This window comes from Eleutherodactylus coqui, chromosome 4 (genome assembly GCF_035609145.1).
Source record: "Eleutherodactylus coqui strain aEleCoq1 chromosome 4, aEleCoq1.hap1, whole genome shotgun sequence".
Classification (NCBI taxonomy): Eukaryota; Metazoa; Chordata; class Amphibia; order Anura; family Eleutherodactylidae; genus Eleutherodactylus; species Eleutherodactylus coqui.
The window spans coordinates 110,409,479-110,437,181 of record NC_089840.1 but is presented as its reverse complement, the minus strand read 5'-3'; the positions used below and the strand labels follow the sequence as shown (position 1 = coordinate 110,437,181).

The 27,703-nt window shown below is 44.4% G+C and overlaps 1 protein-coding gene across 6 annotated transcripts in view; it reads right to left on the bottom strand.

Moving 5' to 3' along the window:
- The window catches only part of KDM6A (lysine demethylase 6A), a 127,791-nt gene that overhangs the window by 75,017 nt on the left and 25,071 nt on the right, over window positions 1-27,703 (bottom strand). For all 6 annotated transcript variants that reach the window (XM_066599985.1, XM_066599986.1, XM_066599990.1 and 3 more), the window contains exons 3-4: window positions 24,331-24,439; window positions 8,431-8,480 (exon numbers count right to left, since the gene is read on the bottom strand). In XM_066599985.1, coding sequence (XP_066456082.1) covers window positions 8,431-8,480; window positions 24,331-24,439 — 159 coding nt within the window. The remainder of the gene's footprint in view (window positions 1-8,430; window positions 8,481-24,330; window positions 24,440-27,703) is intronic.

Sequence of the window (27,703 nt, the reverse complement as noted above, 5' to 3'; positions counted from 1 at the left end):
ATATTACATTATGCACAGAAAAATAATAAAGCATCTAGAAGGAGTTACAGAAATCAAGAGAGACTGTGTGATTGTAACATTGATATAATTACAAGAGAAGCTCTAGTACCCTGTTGTACCACCTCTAGCTTGGATACAAGATGTGATACGGGGGGCATGGAGGCTCTAGTACCCTGTTGGGCCGCCTCTAGCTTGGATATAAAATGTGATACGGGCGGACATTGAGGCATACAGGTTCCGTATGGTATCCTATGGCATTTCGGTCAATATTTGCAGTATCTGAGCCTCTAGATTATACAAACTCATAGGCTGTTGAAGTTAGCGTCCCAGATGGTCCCATACATGTTCTACTGGCGATAAATCTGGCAACTGGGCAGGCCACAGAAGTGTGACACTGTTGTGGGGACATTCCTGTGACCCCCTTGTGTGTGCGGCCGAGCATTATCCTGATGCCTCTTGGAAGCTCGGCCATGAGAGGAACACATGTGGCTGCAGGATGTCCTGAACATATCTGAGCTATCATTGTGCCACGTACCACTACTAGGGGTGACCGACTGTTGTGTGAAAACAAAATACATAATATAAAAATAGGCAATTTTCTGACAATACATTCCTTTAAAATAAAAAAAGAAGAATTGTACTACTGCAAGATTTAAACAGGTATATGCAGATGATAGCTCGTTCACGCTATTGTGATTTCGTAGCGTATTACGCACGCGATGCGTGGCCATGTCATGTGCGGTGAATGGAGTAAAGAAAAGTACATGGACATTCATTGATCTGTTCACATTAGCGTGTAAACACTGCGTGTAGATACACACGTGAAAAAGAACATAGTACGCTCTATCTCACCGCGTATCACACAGCGCGAGACGGTTTTATTTTTGTATGAGTAGTATATGCAACGCTGTCAATACGCAATACGTTGCTGATGGGCGGTGATTAATCCACAACCCCACTATGAGACAGCAGGGAATTTAAACATATACTTACTGCACATGACCGTATGCGTGAGATACTCCGTCATGCGTAGTGCACTCTCTGCTATACATGGGGATAGCGCCCCTTATAAACCGGTAAAAACCCTATATGACCCACGCAGAGTTTCTCACACACGGTCGTGTGAATGAGCCTTAATACATCCAGTCAGCTCTCTGTACTTTTAGTGCAGCTGCAGTATTACATTACTGCTTCATAAATTGTAAGGCTTTATGGAAGCAAAATAATGAAATATGACCGAGGAAAGCATGAAAATCTCGTAGCCCAGACTCTGACGGGTGTATGATTAAGGCATATTATGCGTGCGCCAATGTGACAAGTTGTACCTCACAGGTAATTACATTGCCTTACACAGTACCGATCACATTAGCATGCGGGAATTGTGTAATATGTGAGCGCAAAACAACATGTTCTATTTTGCAATGTATTCTTTTTGGGCGCATACATACGCAATTACATTGCATGTGGGCGACATGTATAAGCGCCGTAGCGGGAAATATGAACCCAAAAAAAGGTGTTCTGTGCATAACAGCGTGTGAGATATGAGGTCACGCGCGGTACAATTTTGCTGCCATACGTATCACCATGCCGGGTCACCGCCGGCTCCACAACTGTAAAACGCTACGTGACCCCAGCAGTGTTTTACACTTACGGCCGTGTGAGTATGGCCTTAGGCTACATTCACATGAGAGGGAATCTGGCGTGAGATTTGTGCCCTTTGAGACACAAACTCGCATGATTATGAACTCCAAGATTGCTTCATGTCCTATTTCTCAGCGTTCCCCAGAACACACAGGCCATTGTCCTCAATGTGCCAGTCAAACAACGTATGCTGTGCAATGTGTAGTCGAGTGCATGAAGCAAGCGCCGGAGTATTGCAGCTTCACAGAAGTGATCGGAGGCGTCTTTGCATGAATAAACACCTCGCATCTGCGGGTAAAATGCACACTGACCAGCGTGATATTGGGCCGGGTTTCTCGGCCCGATTATATGCTCGCCCCTGTGAAGGTAGCCTTATGGAAATTTTCCGGTTTTAATGGAATCTAGTTCACTTACCAGACCAAACATATGGCCATGTGAATGAACCAGAGAAGACAACAGCGGTGTTGGTGTAGAAGCTAGGACACCAAACGCCAGCTTAAAGTGTGCCTTTAATTAGAAATAGCTTTCCATAAATCATTAGTACAAGCAAATAAACTTTGTAGTACTGGTCATTCACTCACATCAGTGATGAAATCAGTCTTCAGGTACTAAACTGCACGAAAAAGTGTGCCTAGTTACCGTTAACTGCGCCAAACCTTTGGTGCAATTTTGGTGTAAACTAAGTCAACTAATGGGTGGTCTAAATTTAAATCTGTCAAATTTTAAGACTGTCTAGTCCAAAATTTCCTCTAACTTTTCAATGATATTATTAAAGAAGCCCCATTATTAGCTCTCTAAGCATTTGGGTTATAGCTGCAGCCCCAGTCAATGGGGAAGAGAGGGAGCACACTGGTGTTTGTAGCAATCACTCCATCATACCCAGTGCAGGAATCACAGCTACAGTTTGCTGTATAATGTTCTCCATGATATAGCTTCTTCTGAGGGTGTGCTACAGACCGCTATGGGAGCAGGATCTCCTCCTGTGTATGATGTGAATGGAAGACAACATGGCAGAGGTGGGAGGCTACTTGCCATCTCCTCCCCTTCACTAAAGGATCAGGTTTCAGCTTTTATCCATAACTATTTTTAGGGAGGGAAGCTTAATATCGGTTTCCTCTATGGACGGATTTTATGACCTAATTCAGAGCGAATGATCAGTGCAGGGAGAGAAGTCTGATAAGTGGAGAACAAGGATTTTTTTCTGTAGTATGATATACAAGCAAAGAAAAGAAGCTTTTGTTCTATAAGGGGGGGTCTTACATCTGCATTGGGTCCTCCTGCCGGAAGTTCCGTCACAGACGCAGCAGGAAATACCAGAATAAAAAGCGCTTTTTTCTAATCTTCCCAAAATCCGGGCAGCTGGGTGGAAAGCAGGCATACCCCTATTATAGTCAATGGGGTCCACCCGGCGCGGTTTGGTTCCATCCACAGATTTTTTTGACTGCAGGGATTACACTTTCCTATTCCCTGAATACAGCAGGAAAGTGGAATTCCCAACGCAGGCGTGAAAGCAGCCTTTTGATCTGAACGCCTCGCTGATATAGCTTGAAATGGCTGAGCAGAAAACCACTTGCTTTAGGAAAGTTATGGATTTGAGGGAAGAATTAATTCTCAAAAAGGTGGAGTGCACATCTGGCAGCTGGAGTAAAACACTACAGCAGCAAAAGTGACAATGCAAAACTGGTTTAAAAAATAGTGCTGACAAAAAGCAAAGCTTTTGTTAGCAGAAAACAAACAGATGGCAACTATTTTTTTTCTTGTACTGGTTAGAAAATGAAAGCAGTGACCTGAAGCGTGCCACTCATTTCACCTGCAGTTGTTTTCATGACAGAGGCCATAAAACTCTACATTCATGTGCAAGAAAGCTAGTACATGCCTGCCTGCCCTCGAAAAAAAGGTCACTTGAGTTAACACAGCACGCATTAAAAAAGTTTTTCTTATTTTTGTGCAACTAAACATGACCTAATATCTTGCAGTTTTGACTTGAATCTAATAAGCAGGTGACCCTTTCCATTCTGTACAGCAGCCTAGAGGACCATGTGGAGGCGCCCTAAAGAGGTTTCACCATGAACACCTCTTATCACTTGCCTGCTGGAGGTGTGAACGCTGCACAGTTGGTGTCTGTCTGCTCATCGCTGTCCTCCCATCTCAGGTCTTACAATGGTGCTGCATGTGTGCAGTTTACGTTCCATCAACATCTAAGACAAAGGCTCTATATCCACCGGCCAATTCTCACTCGCCTGAATGGATGACGGTACCGCTAGCCCGTTCGCTCTCACGCAGCGTGTTTAGACAGGAAGATTCATCAGTTTAACAAGAAATCAGTCTTCTACATTAGTGAATGTGAAAGACTGAACACGTGCTGTTTAAACGGATAGACGGGTGAATGAAACGGCGATATTTTCATGTCTGCAGAAAATGGACGAGCGAGAAAAGAACGATTCTCCGTCGTTGGCTCGCGTTTACAAGGAACAATTATTGTTCACCTTAAGCGCCCTTTTACACAGAACATCGATCAGAAAAACTGTTGGATCATGGGAATTTGAATGATAATCGTTCAGTGTAAACGCAGCAAACAACTGAACGACGAATGACAATTCATTTGCTTCTCATTAGTCGTTCATCTCATGCGGGCAGAAAAATAACTGTTTGCATATCGTTGCTTGTGAACAGAGCTTGTTTAGTCATTCACAGGTATAGTGAATGTAAATGACTGACTGATATGCAAAGGAAATTGTGAACCATTTAACTGCCTATATAAACAGACTGCACGAGCGAACCGTCATGATTTCGAACCGTCATGATTCCGAACCGCCATGATTCCGAACCGCCATGATTCCGAACCGCCATGATTCCGAACCGCCATGATTCCGAACCGCCATGATTCGCTCATGCAAATGATTTATTGCTCCATGTAAAAAAGGAGCCCAAATCCAGCAGAGAAGATTTAATAATTTGAAAGAGTGATTGCGCTTTACAAACTTTTGACATGTCAAAAGTTTTAAACAGTGGGGGGTCCCACTACCGAGACTCCCAGTGATTGTAGGGGGCTGCTGAGCCCCGAGCACTGTGAAGCTTTGGCTGCCTCTCGACTCCTCTCAGTAGCTGAAGATGGATGTGTAGAGGTCACCAATGAGCCCCCGGGGTTCTCAGCAGTGGAACCCCCCACCAATCAAAAAGTTTGACATTATACAAAAATTTTACATGTCAGAGCAAAAAGTGCTCTTTAAATAAATTTCATAATTCACTAGTCATTAGGATGTACTGGGTACAATCTATTCACCCACTATATCCTATGGGCTGGTAAACTGGAGAAACAGGAAACAATTCACACATTTCGATTAACCTAACAGAACACACTGTAAGGGCCCATTTACACGGAAAGATAAACGCTCAAACGGCAGTTTGAGTGACAGTTTTGAGCGATCACTTTGCATAAAGTGGCGGCCGCTGTATGCAGAAGACAGAAGGAAGACAACTGCTTTGTTCTCGCAGCTATTAGCTGGTATCCATCTGAGCCGATAGCTCCGAGAACAGCAGGAGAGCTGACAGCTGCTTTGTTCTCTGAGCTATTGCTGAGATCTCCCAGCAAGATATCAGTTGAAAGAACAGTATCAGTGGTATCCAGCTGAGAACTCAGCGTGCGGCGCTGATAAGAGTCATCGATGACTTTTAGCTTGCTAAAATTTAGAGATAAACGAATAGTGCACGATGGCAGCGTGTTTAGACAACGATTATCGCTAAAAAGATGGCTTTTGAGTGATAATCGTTATGTCTAAATAGGCCTTAAAATGTTGACTTGACATTTAAATGTAACATTTACATCATTTAAAAAAAAGTAAAAGTAAAAGTGGACCACTTAGTCCATGGAACATGTGTCATCTGCTAGCAAGGTGACAGTAAAGGAGTGTGAGTGAAGTAATTGGTATGTGATTCACACTGTAAATAATCAACACTAGTAATCAAGAGAGATGATTGCCTTTTCAGCTAAAGCTCATGTGGCATTCACTGCTCTGCTATTTTACAGACTCCAAAATCTGATTTTCTAGCATTATGTTTTCAAGTGCACGCACTCCAGTCAACAATGGTAAATCAAACTGAATTCAACTCTAATCAGTAAATGTCTGGGATATTAGGTACATTTACAAACAGCGCACTGTTTAACTCATTAAAGCATATCATTAAAACTAATTGCTTTAACCCACTCGAGACCAGCAACGCAGACCAATGTATTACCCAGACACCACAAAAAAAGGACATTTTAAAGCTGTTGGACACTTAGAAATTCAAGCTTTAATTGCAAACTGGTAAGCTTGTAAAACAAACAACTTTAAAAACCCATGGCAAGAACGCATCTGTTATAACGGGAATATGCAGACATCCACGGCACTGTACATATAGGCAGGTTATTTGCTATACTCGCAACTCTGGTAAACAAAAAGTGTTACAGGGGTAAAATGTAAGGATTTTCAGGGTCCATTCATTATGCCAAAATGAGGAACACTTCAATTTGTGAAAGAAGAGAGAATGCCTTCTTGTTTGAATGGGTCATCGGGGTTAAAATAAAAGGGCAACAAAAAAAAAAATCCACACTCCAAATGTATAACTATAATGTCCTCTCCTGGCTTCCACACTGCATCCTCTGCCATGCTGCCCTGCCTGTGTAAGGTGACGCGTGGGAGCACTGTTACTGGCTGCAGCAGCCTGACACCTCCCATACACAAAGTGCTGCTGGATGCCAACAGTCATAGCAGAGATCCAAGGATGCAGCGCTGGACAGGAGAGGATTCTTTATTATCTGTATACACTAGGAACAGGATTTTTAAAAGATTAACACTCATTTAAAGGGAGTCCGACCACTCAAACGTGCAGTCCAAACAGCAGGCAGGATGTTATAGAGCAGGAGGAGCCGAGCAGACTGATATATGGTTTAATGGGGAAAGATTCTGTGTAACTTCAGATTTTTCATTTAAGCGGTTGCTCATTCTGAGCTGAACAGTCCAATGGGCGGAGCCATCAGTGATTGGCAGCTGTGCATGACTGTACATACAGGAGTGTCACTCACTGATGGCTCCGCCCATTAGACTGTTCAGCTGAGAATGAGCATAGATCTAAATGAATAAAATACACGTTTTATTGACCCTTTCCCCATAAAACTATATATTAGTCTGCTCGGTTCCTCCTGCTCTATAACTTACTGCCTGCAGTTTGGACAGTGTGTTCAAGATGACAGACTTCCTTTAAGACAACAGTGTGAAATCTTAGTTGGGGGTTATTTCGTTCATCAGACCACACAAGACTGCCAATTCAGATTTGATCTGAACGATCCTTTTACATGGAATAATCAATGCTCGTCTGCCAATCATTTAGGTATGCCCATTCAGATCCAAGGACGGACGATCATTAAAAGGGGTTTTGTCCGTTAAAAAAAATAAAGTTAATACTTACCTATTCTTCCCCCATCAGTCGTCTTAACGCATATTCTCCTGGCTCCTGCAGTTCCCTAGGTCACTTCACCTTCAGCCGTCCGATTCAGCTTTTTCCTGTGACAAAGCGTCCATTGCCGGCATTCTCCTTCCTGAAGGTCAATGTAGGCTACATCACTAGTGACGTAGTGTTCACCATCTCGCAGGGAATGCCAAGCTATTGCAGAGACTGAACACTCATGGCGAGACAGCATGCACAGTCTTAGCAATAGCCCGGCATCCCCTGCTAGGCAGTGAATGCTACGTCACTAGTGAATGCTGAAAATAGACGCTCCAAAACAGGAGGAAGAGGATCCGGACAGCTGGGTGTGAGGTGACTCGGGGGACTAGAGGAGCCAGGAGAAGATTGGCGAAGAGAAGATGCGTTAAAACGACTTCCTGGGGAGGAATAGGTAAGTATTAGAGATGACCGAATGTACTCGGTAAGGGCGATTTCACAATCGAGCACCGCGATTTTCGAGTACTTCACTACTCGGGTGAAAAGTACTCGGGTGCGCTGTGGGGCGGGGGTTGCAGAGGGGAGTGGGGGGGTATCAGCAGGGAACAGGGGGGAGCCCTCTCTCTCCCCCCCACTCCCCCCCACTCCCCGCGGCAACCCCCCCGCTCACCCGAGTACTTCAGTACTCGAAAATCGCGGTGCTCGATTGCGAAATCGCCCTTACCGAGTACGTTCGCTCATCTCTAGTAAGTATTGATTTTTTTTTTCCGCCAAATGACAAAATCCCTTTATTATGATCATTACTACACATTGAGCTGTCAATGGTTGGCTGCACATCTCTTGTTCACACAAGATGCACAGACAACCATCTTATGCTCACGTAAACAAGCTGATCACTATGGAGTATGGAGAAGGGTGCCACTGCCTGGATCTACAAGGATAAAAAGACCACAATAGTTTTATCGGTTTACTACTATATACATAGGCATTAAGTGCATATGTATGGATAACAGCCAGGATAACTTTATAAAGGTAGCACTCCAAGCAATGGCCAGACTTTAACACAATATATAAACTGTATCTTATCCAACACAGCTGCCTAATGAATGGAAAGCCATTGAAAATTGCAGCATGCTTCTTATGAAAACCCAATAGACCCTCTGTACTGCAATGCATCCAGATGGAATTATCCAACAGCATCACAAGGTTATTGAAAATTGTATGAAGAGCTCTTCAACTACATCCAGTGAAACACAAGGTCGTTACATTGGAATAGTAAAACATGTTGAAAAGTGCATTGCAGTATTTCTAATACATCTGCAAAACAGATTTTGATGCAAGATTAATAAATAAAGTCCAACTCACCTTCCAGTAGTCTGATTGTAAACTGTAGTACCTCTGGTATGCAGATAATGCTGGGAAAATAAAACAAGTGTAAATGACAAGCATGTTTTACAACAAGATGTACTATGTTCAATACATTAGTTTAACCCCTTAAAGACACAGCCCCCCCCCCCCCTCCCCTCCCTTTTCATTTACATTTTTTCCTCCCTCCTTTTAAAAAATTGTAACTCCTTTATTTATCCATCGCTGTAGCTGTATGCGGGCTTGTTTTTTGCAGGACAAGTTGTAGTTTTCAATGGTACTAGTTAATGTACCATATAATGTACTGAAAAACATTTAAAAAGTTCTACGTAGAGTAAAATGAAAAAAAAATAAACTAAATAAATAAATAAAAACATTCCGCCATCTTTTGATGCGTCTTGTCCCTACGGCGCGCAAACTGCAACAAAAGTGATATAATAACTTTAATTCTATGGGATCAGGGGGGGGGGGGGGGCATTTAAAGGGTTAATCATGCCAAGCAGCCGATTGCAGCTATTGACCAAGGGAGTCAGCTGTAATAAACAGTCGGCACCGCTTTGCATGAAGAGAGGTCACCCCGCAACAATCTCTCTTCATACATACTTCAATCCAGCAGGACGCAACTGTACGTCCTATAGCAGGAAAGGGTTAAAAGGCTACAGGCACCTTTGCAATGGAAGACTATTGATCTACTCTTGATGATCTATCCTGAGAATAAGCCAGATACTTTTTAACTAGATAACCCCTAAACTTTAAGCCCCATTTACACGCAACGGTTATCGCTCAAACTTTGTTCAAACAATGGCTTTTGAGCGATCATCGTTGTGTGTAAACGCTTCCATCTTTCACTCTTCAGCTGAACAATGATTTTTAGGCGAGTTTTCAGCCAGAGAGAGATAGCAGGGACCACCCACTGTGTTCTGCATGGTAGCAGCTGATTACATTGTACTCAGCTGGCAGCCCATGTGAAGACAATGCAGCTGAGGTCAAAGTCCAAACCACATGCTGGGATTTGCAAACAGCAGCAGGAGGCTCATTTATACGCAAATGAAGGTAATAAACTGCTAATGGACATTAGTGTGCATTAACAGGATATGCAAAGTGATCGCTAAAGGCCCGTTTACACCAGCCGATAATCGCTTTTAAAAAAAAAAAAAAAAAATCACTAATCTGTGATCGTTTTAGCAATAATTGGTGCGTGTAAATGTGCGCCCATCTTCTGTTTTTCGGGCACTGTTAGCTGATCGTTAAAATCAAGCTAAACTAAAAACCATTGTTCACTTTTCTCAAAAGTTCTCGATGGGGTAGTGCTGATAGCATTGTTTCCCGTGGAGAACAAAAGGATCTGAGCGCAGATAATAGCCTCAGGCTATTAAAGGCGTTCAGGGAAGGCTTCATTTGTACATTTAATTGGTACTTAAGTAGCTGAGTAGCTACTTAATACTTTATGCAAAATGAATGCTCAAAGCTGTCACTCAAACTGTCGTTTGAGCAATCATTGGCCAGTGTAAACCAGCCTTAAAACTGTCACTCTTTCAATCATTTGAAAGATTGTCTTTGCGTATAAATGGCCCTTTAGCCTGCAGTCTCCATACCTTCTAATTTTGCTGACTGATATTTCTTAACGAAGGTATAGAACAAAATTGGCAATGTCTTGGGTATAGGAGGTGTGTAATATTTTTAATGTGAATGTCATACCAGCCAATTTATATTGCCATAATGCATGTCTTTTATGATGAGCCATACAGGAGGTTGCAAGCCATTGGTTGGTAACTGCTGTTTAATCTGCCATCCCTGAACACTTACTTTTCTAGACTTTGATCCACCACGTACTTTCTCCTCTCCCTCCTTGCTGCTATGCTTAACCCCTTAAGTGATGGCCCCATTGCCTTTTTACGTCCTAAGTGGGCTTTAATCCTAGAGGACATAAAAACATGCATCTTTTTTGGATTAAAGCCCCATTGGCTGAGGACATGACAGCTCCATGCTGTCAGTGCCCAGGGGTAGCTGACAGCATGTAGCTGTCATGAGGGGCTGTGGGGAGCTTCCCCTGGAAATGCTATCGGCGCTATCCAATAGATAGCGCCGATCGCAATAAAGTAAATAAAATCCATGAGGGGCTCTGAAACTACTCACCTCCCCTCCTCCAATGATGTCCAGCGATGATCTGGTCCGGAACAGACGGTCTGCCGTTTTCTGCACATGCGTGCCAGAGGAAAAATGGCAGCACATGCGCAGGATAGGAGCTCGGTGCGGGACATTCAAAATCGCCTGGTTCCTGGCTACTGAAAGTAGCCGGGAACCAGGAGATGTCCAATGGATAGTGAAAAGTTTAAAAAAAAGTTAAAGTTTTACCTACCCTTGTGGATCGGATCCATGAGGGGAGGTGACAATACTCACCCCGATCCTCCGCGATGTCCCGGTCTTCTGGGGGATGAAGTCCCCCTTCTGCGCATGCACGCTCGACATCATACATCGGGCGTGAGCAGAGGGGCTCGCGCCCCGGTAAACTTAAAATTCCTTTGCTCCTGGCTACCATGTGTAGCCAGGAGCAGAGAGATGTAACCAGGGACCCCTGTATGCAGTTTCTGGTGACGTGATCACTGTTATCCAATCGATAACGTTGATAAAGTAAAAAAAAAAAAAGTTTAAAAAAAAGTGTAAAGTTTAAAAAGCTTATGTTTCATCTCCCCTTACAGATCATATCCGTGAGGAAGGATTAAAATTACCATAGCCAAGAGCCTGGAGATTTCATTGGGTGCCGCTGTTCGCGTTCCCTGGTCACGTGGATTCAATGGATAACGGTGATCACGTAGAAGTAAAACAAAGTTAAAATTTCACCTCCTATCACGTATCTGAACCATGTGGGGAGGTGAAATTACTTGCCTAAGGCCTCCTGCACACGGGTGCATTTCCGTGGCGGGAATTCGCCTCCGGACTCCGCAGCAAATACAGCCCATAGTATTCAATGGCAAAACACTTTCATCTCCACAACTGGAAATAGATTGCGATTTTCCGCTCGCAGAGAACAAATCTAAGCATGCTGCGATTTTGTGCAGGTTATGCATGGCCGGCTTCCATTGAAGTCAATGGAAGCCGTCCGTCCCACGGCACTTCCGTACTGAGCACTGCGAAGTTTCGCAGGATCCATGTCATCTCCCCAGCGCCGACGGCTACTGTGCATAAGTGACGAAATGCCAGCTGGAAGATCCGCAGCGTGTGCAGAAGCCGCAGGACAGGTACTCTGTGGGCACCGAGTCAAACTCTGCTGCGAGAATCCCGCATGCGGGGTCCAACCTGCCCGTGTGCAGGAGGCATAAGGCCTCCCGCGATGTCCCCCAACAGAATCTTTATCCGTTGACCTTTAACCCAACTACGGCGCATGCACACGTCAGCAAAATGACGATCACAAGCGCAGAAGCAGGTGAGTGTCCAGGAAATTTAAAGTCTCCTTGCTCCTAGAGGTAGCCGAGAGCCTGGAGCAGTGACTGAGGGCAGCGGTGAGCGATCCCTGGTCATGTGATCATCATTATCCAAAGGATAACGGCGATCAAGTAAAAGTAAAAAACAGTTTGAACTTCAACGCTCCTTTCAGCTTTGGCCCCGTTGTGCAGCCAGACAGAAGATTAGGGTCACAATGGGTATATTTCTGAACAAGAGTCAAGGGACAAACAGGGTATCTATTTTGGGGTGAAAGTCTCCATTTTTATGTGTGCTGTACAAAATACACTTTTTTAAAATGATGCAATTGCCAAAAAAAGGAAAAACGTAATTTTTTCCTTCTGCTTTGCTTAGATTCATTCAAAAACAGTGGGGAAAAAACACGCAGTACACACCTAGATGAATTTGTTAAGGGGTCTAGTTTTCAAAATGGGGTCATTTGTGGTGGTTCTTGCTTTGGTCACTCAAGGGCTCTACAAGTGGGCAATGGGGCCCAAATGACCTTCAAGCAAAATGTCTGATCTGAAAGCCACCAGCTGCTCCTTTCAGTTCAGGCCTCGGTTTCTAAACACATGACATACGGGGGTAGCCATTTGGGGTGTAAATTCTCATTTTCATGTGCACTACAGGAAAAAAAAATGTGTCTTTGAAATGACATTTGCAAAAAAATAAAAGTTTTATGTTTTATTCTCTAAATTGCATTAATTCCTGAAAAAAAAGCTGTGGGGGTCAAAATACTCCTGACAGCCCTCAGTGAATATATTAAGGGGTGTAGTTTTTAAAATGGGGTCATTTGTGGGGGCATCATTCTGACACCTATGACCCTTTGCAATCTTGGCTTGCTGTAGGAAAACAAAGTGTTCCTCAAAATGTTGATAAGTAATGTTAAATTTAAAAAAAGTTTTTCAAATGTACGCCAAAAGTAAACAGATTAAAACATATCTTAGCAAAAAAAAAAATTGTGCAGTATATTTGCACACCTTTGAGATATGACAGTTGAAAATGTGAAGAAAAAAAATTCCCAAATTTTGCTACTTAATAAATATACACAAATTCTATCGGTCTATTTTTACCACTGAAGGCCCCCTGCACACAGGCGGAAATTCCGCTGTGGGAATTTCCGCAGAATTTCTGCCCGTACACGCCTGCATTACAATCAGAGCCCCGCACAGAAATGTCACTCCCCGGCCGCCGGCTCCGGTCTGCGCATCCGCCGGCAGCCGGCGCATGAAAGATCCGGGGCCACAGGAGCAGGTGAGTGCCGCGCTGGTCTCTGCAGGGGCTCGGGTCGGGATCCGACCCGGCTGTCTGCAGGCTGCCTAGATGAAGTACAATATGTGCTGAAAAAATATCAGAATCACTGGGATATCACTAGGGTGCAAACAGGCTTCCTCACTAAGGGGCTAAAGAGATTGTTAAATTATTGACAAAAATAAATAACTGCTTTGAATGTCATAAAATAAGCTGCTCACCACTGCTTCTGCCTTCCGTGCACTTTCCATTTTCACTACAGGAACCTGGGGGGGGGGGGGGGGGGGGGGGGGGGGGGGGGGGTTATGTGACCTCCTGGGATTCCCTGCTATGCAGAGCTGGAGAGTCAGACTTGGACCCTGGCAGCTCTGCAGGTGACTAATGTCACCACAGGGGTTGCTTACCCCTATAATTAGGGCTCCTATGGACACCCCTGTTATAGTGGGAAAGTGTCAAATAAAGTAATTAAAAAAAAAGTGAATGTCCCCCAGAGGTCCTATATGACGTCATGGGGGACACAGATAGTAAAAAACACAATTACATACATAAGTAAAACAAAACAAAATAAAACAACAATATATACATAAGAAAGAATAACACAAAGCAGACGCCAACAAAAACCGTCGCCGTATGCACCCTGTAAACCAAAACCGTACATACTATATATCAAAACGTCCGAAATAAATAGAGGAACCCATATCCATACTTTATTTTAGTGTAAATATAAAAATAATTTTTAAAAAACTATAAATGTTAAAAAAATCATTTGTTTTAGCATTTTACCCCCAATAAAACTAAAAAAAAACGGGGAAAAAAGTCAGTGAAAAAGATATTTAAAAAATAGTCCTATATGTCACGGGAAAAAAAAACCTGCAAAAATTATTTTGGTAGCTAAAGGAAAAAAAATGGAGCAGTAAAAACCGCCACATGGGTAAAATCCCTAAAAAGTGTCTGGTCCTTAAGGTACAAAACAGCTTGGTCCTTAAGGGGTTAAATGGAAAGCAGTTGGAAGGAAACCAAACTAATAACTGAAGCTTAGAAAAGCAGTAAAATAGAACTGTTTCTCCATGTTGCTGGTCGTCCGCTGCAATCATTAAAGTAGTATTCTGGGCAAATTAACATTTTAAAATCTAATGTACATCAGTCATTCTGTAATAGGTTCACTGTACCCGGCCTAGCTACGTTCTTCATTATTGTATGTAGGTCACGTGACCCTCCGTCTGAAAAATACCTCCACTTCCTCTGACATGTCTGCATTTGCTACATCCTCCACTGTGTATAGCCTGCAACATCCCGTGAGCAGTGCATGATGGGAGGATGGGAGGACAGAAGTGGGAGCACTGCACTGGATTGCTTATGTGCAGTTCAGAGTGTCAGAAGGCAGGTTGGCCTGATTCAGCAGAGTCTCTATGGCACTAAGTGAGAGGGAGATTGGTGTTGGTAAGTTGTAGGGCTTATGAGCGATATTAGTGTATCTTGAAGCCACTAGGAAGTCCTGGTTGAGCAAAGATTGACAGGGGTGGGTGACGCCCCCTGAACGTGATTGGCTGCACATGTGCTTGCCCTGTAGGTCCTGGCAGCCCACCAAGCAAAGGGTCATTAGGAGCAGCATTCATCAGCCCATTCTGCAGGCACGCAGCCGGGGCTTCAAGTCTTTTCCCCGGTGGCCGGCTGACAGCAGAGTCCCCCTTCCCCCCCCACCCTGATTAAATGTTAACATTTGGGCCGACAGCAGAGGGAAGCATGCCCCCCTCCCCACATGTCCTCTGCAGCTCACCGGCCTCAGCAGGGAAGCTACAGCGGCAGGGGTGCAGTTGGCAGCAGAGGAATCGCGGCCCCCTTCCAACACATGAAATGTGCTGTTCAGCGCCCTCAACAGGGGGACATCAGCGGCAGCCAGACAAAACAGTCTTACCCGCCGCCAGAACACTACTGCAGCAGTCCTGGGGTGCCACACAGCCGCCCGCACTTCGGCAGGAAGTGTGCGCGGGGGGCCCGGCAGTCACGGACCTCAGAGCTGCAGGGAGCAGGCAGCCGCCAGACCAGACCGAATACAGCTCCGGCAGACAGGACTGAGGACCCATCCTCCGCTGTGGCGGGAGCCAGGGCACAGAAGGAGTGCAGGACTGAGCAGTGAGTGACATCAGCAGCGTCTCCATTGCTTGCAGCCGGGCCTGCTGGCTTACAGTCAGGGTTCCTTTTATTATTAGCCGTACATTATTACCTGTAAACTGCCAGGATTTACAGCTAATAATGTAAGGCCAACAGCAAAAGGAACCATCACCCTAAGCCAGCAGGGCCGGCTACAAGCAATGCACAATGTGCTGCTAGGACTTTCCACACTTGACCCTATCGGGAGCTGGGGGTGTGAGAGGGGCTTTCCTCCTGTCAAACCCCTAGCTTTCAGTGGCGTCAAGATACACTAATACCCCTGTGAGCTCAGGGCAGAGCTACAGTGCTGGCTGGTAAACAAGCTCTATGCATGCTGGGAGTTGTAGGTAACCGTTTTGCTACATTTACTAAAGCTATGCATACAAACACAATGGCAGGTCAGTGAAACGGCATTTGCATACTGGGCGCAAGATTAGGAATTACATTTTTTAGGCTGACAGGCATTATATATCAACATATATCTGGGGTGATTTAAATGTGACTATAAAACGCTGTGTTACCAGTTTGAGGTGCAAAATTCTGGTGACAGGTTGCCTTTAAGATATTGCAAAGGAAGAGTTCAGAGACGATGTATACAGTATTTGTGCAGAAATCAAGCACACAACTATTCAATCTCTATAAACATTGGTAAGAGGGCGAACTAAAGAGCCCCCTTACAATGACTGCCCCAGTCACCTGTAAGCGTTACGTGGAAGTAGCCCACCACACATACACAGAGAAGGGCAGCCAATTGTTGAAGTGCGTGACAAAAATGTAATCCTGTTTTACATCACTGCCCCTGGAATGGACATCAGCCCAAGAACTGTGTATTAGGAATGCTACAGAACGGATCTCCGTGGTCAGAAGGAAACACCAAATGTGTTTTTGCTTTATAACTTTTGCAGAGATGTGTGTATAACCCCGCGCAAGACGTACATAGCAAGTAGCTGCAACCGTAAGGAGGCCACTACCCCAGCCTACAAGAATAGAATGCCAAAGCAATAACGTACAAACGGTGCGCTGAACTTGATGAATGTGCCTATATATTAGCACAACCAGGAAAAAAGGCATATAAAATGCAACAGGATGGCGTATAAATAGGCAATGAAGCAATGTTAAGAAAAAAGTGACAGTGAAAGTAAAAAACAACATATCGATGTAAAGAACAGTCACCCAGCAGCAGCGGATGGAGAATGGGAGATGGCAATAATCAGAAGTTGAGCAGAGCACAGAGCACACGTGTGAGCCGCAGCCACTCCGGCCGGTAGCGGCTGTATACACATACTGCGTGCTGGGGGTGACGTCACTTTTCCCTAAGGAAAAGACCAGTGTTTAGGTTTCGATAGGTGTTGGTGCTTTGCCAGCTTTCATAGTGAGGCTAGGTGACGTTACCCTCAGCCCGCAGTATCTGCGTATGCAGCCGCTACCGGCCGGAGTGGCTGCGGCTCATACGTGCTTCTTTTTGCCTTCTGCTCCCATTCTCCATCCGCTGCTGCTGGGTGAGTATTCTTTACATCGATATGTTGTTTTTTTTTTACTCACGGTCACTTTTTTCTTGTATTTTTAAAATATTGCTACATTATCTTTTTGTACTCCATCCTGCTGCATTTTATAGGCCTTTTTTCTTGGTTGTACTAATATAGGCACATTCATTAAGTTCAGCACACAGTTTGTACATTATTGCCTACGTTTTGCGCAGGGTTATGGACCTGGTAAGCCAAATATCCTACTCCTTTATAAATGGCTCATGTATAGAATGTTAATGCATTATAAAATATTGGTATTTTGAAGATGGAAATGGTACTTATGTACCAACAGATTATATCCAAAAGTGACTGACCTGACAACTATTTTTAGATTATGAGATAAATTTAAAAAAAATTCTATATAAGAGCAAAGGATCAAAAATAACAAAAAGCTGTACATACTAACTCCTGATCCCTACTGGGCTCTACAAGCTGCAGTGACCTGTGAACAGTGCAGCCAAATCACCGGCCTCAACGGGGTATACAGAGAGTGGCTGCAGCTGTCAGATGTGTAGAAGGAATGTCACTACTGGCACTTGTAAAACACCACCAGGCGAGGAGAACAGGAGCAGAGGACTTGTACCAGTGAGGAACTACAACTTATTTCACCATTTTCACCCACAGACTTTGCTTTTGTGTTCTTTAAAAAAAAAAAAAAAAAACGCCGCTAGGGAACGCCCTTGCAATATTTTATGCCCGTCAGTGTTGCCCTGACAGGCATCCCAAGATGCATCCACATAACAGGTCTGCAGCCTTTGTTAAGGCCCATTTAGACCCAACGATTCTCACTCAAAGCCATCTTTTAAGTGAGAATCGTTGGGTCTAACTGCACGGACATTGTGCAGTTTTTCGTTAACGAGTCATTCATCGTTGTCTTTCAGCGTGCTGAAAGAGAACAATGAGCCTTATCAGTGCCGCTTGCCAAGTCCTCAGCAAGATACCACTGACTATTGTTTCAGCTGGTATCCCGCTCAGAAAAAACATAGCCGGAGTATGAAGACAGCGCTGCAGCTGTGTTCTGCTTAGCCCGCTCAGCTGTTACCAGCTGAGCACTCCGAGAAGACAACAGCTGTATGCAGAAGATAGCGGTCCTGCTTGTCTTCTGCATACAGCATGAGCCTTCATTTATACACTTATGCAAAACGAATGCTCAAAACTGTCACTCAAACTCCCGTTGGAGCGAATTTTTGCCGTGTAAATGCACACAACGATTATCGCTCAAAAGAGGTCTTTTGAGTGATAATCATTGTCTAAATGGGCCTTTGGGTGCCTAGCTATCACCTCGTCGGAATTGGAAAAAAAAAAAAAAACTAAACAAAAAAAACACATCACAAATGAGGTGACAACGAGCGCCCCTTTTGACAAACTCCTTAAAGAGTACCTGCACTTTCACACTGCTGTGCTCATGCTCAGCCAGCACCTCAAGTCCTCCCCATATAGCACTATATAAATGCTATACAGGGAAGTCTTCACCTGCCGGAGGATCTGAAAACGGCTGATAGAGCAGGAGCACTCCAGCGTGAAACTACAGGTACTCCAAGTTCCTAGCTGCTGTTGTCTGCAGAGTCTAAGGAGTTTAGATGCCGGATTTTATTACAGCCGTTACCTGCTGGCGATGGCACAGCTCGTGTCCAGATAACCAAGATGTAATACAGCAATTTGTGGAAACAAGCAATAACTACAAAATACTATTATCTCATGGGGAGGAAAAGGAGTATACACAAGGTCATTTCAATGCTCCCCATTGAGAATAGAGCTGGGAAATATGGCCTAAAATTAAAATCTCAATTTCCAAGTTTTTCTGGATTTTTTTTTTTTCTCCAAAGTTTCTTGTATTTTCGCTCAACACTCAAAAGAAAACCAAGACACTTTTCTACATAAGGGAACGGCATGCACAGCAATTCATTATCGGAAATGCATGAAAGAACTCAGGATAATCTGTATATTTTAAAGGGGTCTCCAGGAACTTTGGGCAATTTTTTTTTTCTATTAATGATCCATCTTCAACATTCCAGATTGCAGCCGGGTGCTCCGAGCCAAGAACAGCTGGATGCAAAAGACAAGCTGCCCCGCTTGTCTTCTGCATACCCCACTCCGACTGCAAGGTGATGGCTCAATGTTTGAGCGATCACCTTGCGCTGTAAAGGCACACAACTATTATCGCTCAAAAGATAATCAGGCTTAATGTAACGTCTCTCCTACATTATTCCTCAGTACCAGATTCCTTCAGCCAACACTACCCCCCCCCCTCCCCCCTCCATGCACTACAGACATAATGGCTGGCAAATGGCTCATGCCACTTTATGTCACTGTTTGGTACAAAAGACGGCTGTACTGTTATACAAAACAAGCACTTTTTTTAACATTTGTCTCTCCCGTTTCCTCAGACTATAATCTCATGAGAGCAGGGCCCTCGTTCCTATGGTTTGAATTATTGATTAGGTTGTATCTCTTATGCCTGATTTTGCCTGTTCATGTACCCTCTGATTTATAAAGTGGTGGGGAATAAATTAGTGCCATATAAAGATTACTGATAGCGCTCCTGTTTATACTATACTCTTTATATAGTAACCGAAAGCTCATACCAATCTTTATACCTTTTATGTTGGCTTCATATGGGGCGGATTGCCCGCGAGGCAATTGCACCCGCGGCTCCTAATCCCAGGATCCCATCAGTGAGTGACAGTTGCCCCTGTATGTACAGTTATAGACAGATAGCTGTCAGTCACTGATGGCTCCGCCCATTGGACTGTTCAGCTCAGAATGAGCAGAGATATAAATATAAAATACAAGTTCTACTGAATCTTTCCCCGTAAAACTATATCAATCTGCTCGGCTCCTCCTGCTCTATAACATCATGCCTGCTGTACGTATGGACAGTGTGTTCCAATTGACAGACTCCCTTTAAAGTTACAGCATGGAAAAGTATTTGTGGGACTATTCATAAATGGTGACAAGGCTACAAATTCTTTTTGCCATATGCAAATTCTATGGTGTATTGGTGACAATTTTGCCGCAAAAGAACCATCTTATACTAGGAAAAATTTATGAGCCCTGCTCATTCCTAAAAAGAGCACTTTATAACTTTTAGAGGACCATGAAGCGATCTAATTCATAAAGAGAAAGGGGAAAAAAGAAAAACTTGTCAGGTCGTTGCTAAACCCTTGTCAAAATCAGATTTCCTGCTACTGCATAGCAAGCAGCGCACTCAAAGAAATGCAAAATTTTCCCTTGAAAATCCTCTGATGTAAAAAGGGTGGACAAAAATATGGAAACACCGTACAGAATGCATGCCTTAAATATATCAGTCTCTACCTGTCTTATTGAAATGTAATTTGTAAACCCATGCAAATTAAGTTGAGGTAGTATGACAAAACCACCCAGAGCAGGGCAAGAGGTGAAGTAAACACAAATTTGTTGGGAAAGCGCTCAGCCAAGCAGGGTTCAAAAATGAAGCTCAGTGATAATGGTTAAAATCCCATGCAATTCGTATGGTGTTTCCAAGTTTTTGTCCACACCCTGTATATAGCAACATTGCACATAACCACAAGCAAGCTATTCATGGCACTGCAACATTTGCCAACACCAAAAATTATATTCTTGTATCCAGTACTCTCCAAACCAAGCACATAAATCATACTACAAATGCTATAAAAATGTCATTCTGGTTCTTTATACATGGCAAAGCATAAAGTTTAATGTCACACCTGAACTGCCGAAGGATGGAATAGAGGCATGGGAACAAATGTTTCTTCCTCATGTTTATTTTTTATTTTTTTTAATTCAAGTGAAAGTGTGAAGAAAAAAATTAGCAAACAGAAAAAACAAACAAACAAAAAAAATTAAAAAAAAAAACACAAGATACAGGGGCCACAAGATAGCCTTGCAAGGCAATGTAGTAAATCGCAAGAAATTAAACTTAAAGGAGATGTCTCGAGGAAGCAGTGAATTTTTTTTTTGCCCAGTCCCCCTAATTAAACATACATTACTAATTACCCCTGTAAATTACTTTCCTAGCTGGTTTCTACTTACCGTTCCAGCGTTTCAGCAACTTATAAAACTTTTTCCCAAGATGGCCGCCAGCTCTTTTCGCATCGCTTGCTGTAGCCCGACGTGCGCGCTCCCGAGACGCTACCAGCTGTGTCTCCATGGCAACCAGACGCCCCGCAGCCGTCGACCGGACCCCTGGAGTGAACACCGCCGACCTGTCACCCACCGCCAGGCACAAGGTAACCGGCGCAGTCCCCCCCCCCCATCACAGCCCCCCCCCGGCCCAGCGACAGCCCCCCCCCGGCCCAGCGACAGCCCCCCCCCCCCGGCCCAGCGCCAGTTCCCCCATCGCAGCGGCAGCCCCCCGGCCTAGCGACAGCCCCCCCGGCCTAGCGGCAGCCCCCCCGGCCTAGCGGCAGCCCCCCCCATCGCAGCGGCAGCCCCCCCCCCCATCGCAGCGGCAGCCCCCCCCCATCGCAGCGGCAGCCCCCCCCCATCGCAGCGGCAGCCCCCCCCCGGCCTAGCGGCAGCCCCCCCCCATCGCAGCGGCAGCCCCCCCCCATCGCAGCGGCAGCCCCCCCGGCCTAGCGGCAGCCCCCCCCATCGCAGCGGCAGCCCCCCCGGCCTAGCGGCAGCCCCCCCCCCATCACAGCGGCAGCCCCCACGGCCTAGCGGCAGCCCCCCCCATCGCAGCAGCAGCCCCCCCGGCCCATCACTTACCAGGACAGCTGGACGGCGGGACAGCTGGGCGGCTTCTCCGGACAGCTCGGCAGCTCTGCACCTTCCTCTAACAGAGGAAGGTACAGAATGGCCGCTCCAGCGCGCTCCCGAGCAGTGACAGCTCGTCTGCGCATGCGCAGAAGAGCTGTAGCGGGGAGCACACTGAAGCGGCTCGTGCTGGAAGGAGAAGACCGGACTGCGCAAGCGCGTCTAAAAAAGCAAGCTGCCGGCGAATTTAGACGGAACCATGGAGACGAGGACGCTAGCAACGGAGCAGGTAAGTGGAATAACTTCTGTATGGCTCATAATTAATGCACGATGTATATTACAAAGTGCATTAATATGGCCATACGGAAGTGTATAACCTCACTTTGTTTCGCGAGACCACCCCTTTAACCAAATAAAGTTGTCCATACAAATAACCAAATTTTGAAGAAAGTCAGTTGAAATTGAGTCCAATAAGGATTGCTGAAACACTGGAGCACTTTTTGTTGTATAGCTCTTTTTTTATTAGTAAAAAATATCCTGAATATTTAATTTTTTTTTAAAGGTTATTCATCAAGCAAATAACTGACAAATAAGGGGTAGTGAGGGGAAATGAACATTTAAGGGTAAACTGCAAGCTTCTAAGTTAACCCCATTTTAAGATCAATTGTGAAAAATGAAAGCACTTATGCCAACTAGGAGCAGCCTAGTAGAGGCATGAGGTTGTGTGTGAGGGCCCACAGTAAGAAAATCTTTGATGCACCCATTACATTTGGGCAAGGGGATAGTAATTTCTAAAAGGGTTCCACATTTAGTTATGACAAGATGTGCGATATCTACAAGTCTGATAGTACCCCTAACAGAACAAGGGGTTCGCAGTTTCCATACATTTGCAATGCTTTAAAGGGCTGCCAGCAGGATATGGCTAACTATTAATTTAGTATAAAGGTGGGATAGTTTTTATGCTTATGAAACAAGGCTATAGCAGAGTAGCCATTGTGCCAGACGGTCCTTTACACAGGACCGTCAGGCACATTAGCGCTCAACAGTCAGCCCAGCGACTATTGCTCCTGTGCTTTTACAGGAAAGTCATTCTGTGAATGGAGGTGCAGTGGGCTGGAGATCGCTATGGTCATCACCACCATGCTGAGTAAAACAGTGAGTTGCTCAATTCCTGCTTACATGGCCCAACAGTCACCTGGTTTTTAGAGGCACTAAAAATCAAGCAACCCCGGAAAATGCGCGATTTGTTGCTCAGTACCCTGTTGGCGGCCGCTTGTACATGGGACGACTGTTGCCTGAATTCACCGTTTCCAGCAATAATTCGGGCAATTATCGTCCTGTGTAAAAGGTACCAGTTTGCCATTGCAGAAATGCAAATAAATGATGGAATAAAATCAGCCACAAAGCCACATACTGTAATGGTAGCCACCCTATGAATCAACATCCAACCTAACAGGCCTTGCTGGGAGTCACACCAGAATATTCAAGTACCTTACAGCAGTTTGGGGGTTTTTGCTCCTCAGTGTGCAGGATTCTGGTTTGGCTAGGTAAAGGGTCATCAAAACGAGTTTAGCGGGTTGGGTAATGAGGTTTCTCCTTATGGAGAGACCACAGGAAAAGGCACTACTGGGGTGTAGGGGGTCTTATATAGGCCATGCAATGCATCTTGGGAAAAATCCACGCCAGTAAGTGATGGAATAATCTTCCACAGTGCCACCTATTGGAAAGGTAGCCAACCTGTAAGTCAATATGACAGTGATGTGAGGCAATAACCATGAAACAAGCTGTAAGTATGCGGATACTCTGGTTCGTCTCACATCACATTGTGGGGTGTTATTGGGTCGGGACTCTGCCTGCCAGCCATTGTCATTCACTTTCAATGCACAACCGCTATGGATCATGGCATGTAAGAGCTAAAACAGCTAAGATCAGAGGCTTCTCAGTAGTTAAATCGAGCCCTGGCTCTTCCGGACACCTGTGCAGGGGTAAACCTGCATCGCTGTAAAGAGGTATATTTGCATAATTAAAGCTCATAGTGACCACCTTAAGGTGGGATTCTTATTTGCTCCCAGTATGGGCATGTATAGTATGTATGGCATGTTTGTTTAACTTCCAGTAAAGTGAATTACGGGAAGGAAAAATTGATCCTGTAATTAAATTGCAGATTTTACTTAATATTTCATTTATCTTTGAAAATTGAGACTAAGCATCTTAGAGTCAGTGTACATGTGCTATAAACAATCCGTTTTTTTTCTTACAGTTCTTTCTTTCCACTGGCGATAGCGATATTGCTGCGAGAAAATCGCAATGTTGAAATCGCATTGCAACGCTGCAAAATCGCAAGCTTTTGCGTTGCGAGAATCTGTTTTGCCATTACACTGTATGGGCGACAGAAAAATGCAAAATGCTGAAACAATCCTCCTGCTGCGATTTTTAATCCTCGCATCACAGCTTGCCCTTACACATCGCTAGTGAAAAGGTTGTCATAGAACAACATGTGCGGGACTTTCCTGTGAGAACTCGTACTCTCGAATCACATTGAAAACGTGCGATTACCTCGCAAGTGGAAAGGAGCCCTTAAGGCACAAGGCTTGTAGGAAGATAGCGACACACTAAATTTTGGGTATACATTTGGGAAATACTCAAACTTATCTACAAGCCTTGCTACTAAGATGGCAATAGCATCTTTCAGAAAGCACGTTTTCAGTCTGTTAACAATATTGGTGATGTAATGATTCATAAAACATACTGGAGACTAATAGCTGTACTCTTTGGTGGGTGCCTTCACAAATGGGTTCAATTCACAAACAAAAAAAATACATTATTCTCTTACCTTTTGGATAGTCTTCCAACAATAGGTTGAAATGGCCTAACTGACAGAAGAAATCGGACTCTACTTTTCCCTCAGATTTTAGGATTAGAGCTTCATAGCAACGAACAGCCTAAAATAAAGAAATAAAGTGTTGGGAGATTAACTTCCATACACAAAACCAACAGCTCAGCACTAAAAAAAAAAAAAAAATTAGGTTACGTATATACTTCCTATGCAACCGGAGTTTTATGTAGCAGACATGGCAGAAGAATAAGAGTGTAATGCTGGTTATGTGTAAGATAGCCGACTGTTCTCTCTCCCGATTCCCCTATAAACATGCATGCTAATTCAGACTGTCTAAAATGTTACGATGGTCTTATGGGAGATATAAAAAAAAGCAAAAGAACAAATTTAAAAAAAAAAACCTTATTATTAGAAAAAAATAAAGTTAAAGAAAACAAAAAAAAAAACACACTTTTCCCATTTTTAGAAATAAAAAAAAACAAAAAAACAAAAAGTCTGATCTATCAAAGTGCTTTCTTGGTCACCCTATCTCCAAGAAAAAATGTAATAAAAAGTGATCAAAAATTGGTATATGCTCCAAAATAGAATCCATAGAAACCACAGGATGTCATGTAAAAGAAACGCAGCGTACAACTATGTCAACAGAAAAAAAAAAAAAGTTATGGCGGTCAGAAGATATTTTGTTTAAGAGAAGTAGAACAGCAAAAAAATATATAATATACTGGGTTATTTCAAGAATTCCAATAGACTTCTTTGGAAAGAGCAGATATGCTTTGTTTTTAAACATTTGAGAGATTGTGACAACCAAGTGATACCCTCCAATACAGCCACTGTCATATATGCCTAGATACAACACCGTTCTTAAAACTATGCTGTAAAGTACATCAACAGGCTTTACGCAAAGTGAAGGAGTGATATTGGGTTCATCCACAGGGGGAGGAGTTTTTTGTAGCCAGTCTGAGGGGATAAAATCACACTACCGATTTCTGTAACGGACCGATGAGAGCAGAGCTTGCAGAAATCCATGTACTTCTCACCAAAACTATCCTATTCAGATGAAAACATTTCTGCTACTGAAACCGTTTTACTCAACAAATCTGCTACATATAAGTACACTGTAATAAGGGAATCCTCGAACTGCCACCAAATTCCCTGACTGGGTATCTGAACTGGAGTTTCTGAAACCAAACAAGCTGTGACGGGGTATATTTACACTGTGGATTTGTTGTGCAAGTGTCTGTGAATGAAGATCTGCTTCATACATCTGAATAGAGAATACATGAGGATTGTTACAAGCCCTATTCAGATAGGCAAAGCAACAAGACAAATTTGAAGAGTGTAAATATACCCTAAAAATTGCCACCTGCCCTGGAAAAGACATTTAAATTCAGCTCCTTGAAAAGATAGATCATCGTCCTTCGTGAAAAAGCAGCAAGAATCAACAACCCACAGCATTTTTTTTTTTTTTTTGAGCGGCACTTCATCATTTTAACCATCAGCGGAGAAAAGGAAAAATAACTTGTCAGGTCAGAACTGTGTCAATCCAGCATTGATGGCATATTCTGGCTATATGTGACAAGGCAACATTTTTACAAAAAGGCAGGATGTGTTGAACATCCAGTCATCATGTCCTGGAAATCCATGTACAGCTCTGTTCACATGTATCATCGATGCAGCTCGATGTACATGTCAGGGCTCCTTGTGGTTGTCTCTGGCATACATCAGACATTGTATAAGAAAATAAATATACATGACCCCCATAATGCAGCAGAGCTGCACTGGCACTCGGCTGAACGGGTTCTCTAGAGCAGATGATCATGGCTATGATCTTAATATGATCTATGATCATGGCTCTCTTAAGCCCCACGCTCCAGACACCAGTCAGTGAGGCTGCGGGGGACACACAATGGTCCGCGGCACACAGCTGGAACGGTTAGGCCTCATGTCCACTAGGAAATTTGGGCCCGCGCGGATTCTCCATGCAGAATCCCGCAGCGGGTCCCTCCTTTCCCGCGGACATGAGGCCTGAAAATTGAAATAACTCACCTGTCCGGACGCTGCGGGTTCCCGTCCGTCGCGACCGGATCGTTTGCTTCTGCCCAGCGGATGTGCTCAGCACGCCGGCAGTGTGCCGCGCACATGCGCCATGCACTTTTTTTTTTCCTTCTTTTAACTCCTCCTTTCTCGCGCCAGAAAGCAGAAATTCAGCTGCGGCTGTACCACGGATACGGACAGCTTCCATAGCCTTCTATGGAAGCCTGCGGGAGACCCGCACTAAAATAGAGCATGCTGTGAGTGTTTTCCCGCACGTGTGATCCTGCGGGTGTCCAATGCATTCCTATGGGGCGCGGATCACACGTGTGGGACTCCCGCACGGATTTCCTAAAGAGATTTATCCAGTGGACATGAGGCCTTAGGCGCCGGAGAGCAGAAATTCAGCTGCGGGGGTGCCGCAGATACGCACGGCTTCCATAGACTTCAGTATTGCCGGCTGCACACGGCAGGCCCAAATTCCGCATACGGCGTCCGCGCGTACATTCTGTCTTCTGTTTTCATCTGTTCTGTGGATGGTCCGCATGACGAGCTGTCAGACAAGCGCAGTACAGAATTATATTCTCCCCCCCAGCTCCCGATTTTCCCGCACAATCTGCAACTTTTCCACAATGCGATTGCAAAAGGGCCGTGGATCAGACTGCTTCCACTGACTTCAATAGAAGCGGTCTGCTTGGAATCTGTGGAAAATTGGAGCAGGCTGCGATTTTTCCTCCGCTTGCGGAAACTGTAATTGGTTTCTGTAGGTGTGGAGGAAGAATCAATTTCCCATAGCATGCTATGGGCAGTATTTGCTGCAGCCTAATGGGATTTGAGAGTCTGAATTTCTGCCAATCCAGCCGGAACAGGACTTGCGTCCAATTTGTGTTCAATGGCAGTGAGCTCAGGACTGTGTCAGGAACTCACACTACTCCATCAACAACCCTGAGGAAAATGAACAGGCTGTATCACCGATTTAGGCCTCATGTCCACGGGCTGATCTGATTCCGCATGCGGGAACCTGCAGTGGAGAAGTGGATATCCAGCCTGCCCGACACAAATGTGAAACCACACTAAAAGATCTAAAAACACTGAAGCAGCAAATTGTTTCAAAACCAAAATTTGTGTCAGTCTCAAAACTTTTGGCCACAACTTGCAACCTCCAGGAATACAGAGGCCCACCGACCTTAGGTATGCTACAAGAGTGTCCTTTTGATATGTGCTAAGGAGGCATGCATTAGCTACTAATGACAACTAGAATAGTGTAGACAAAAACTGCTTTCAAAGCATAAGCATCCAGTAAAAACAATAGGAGTTTATACAATAGTCGACAAGTCTA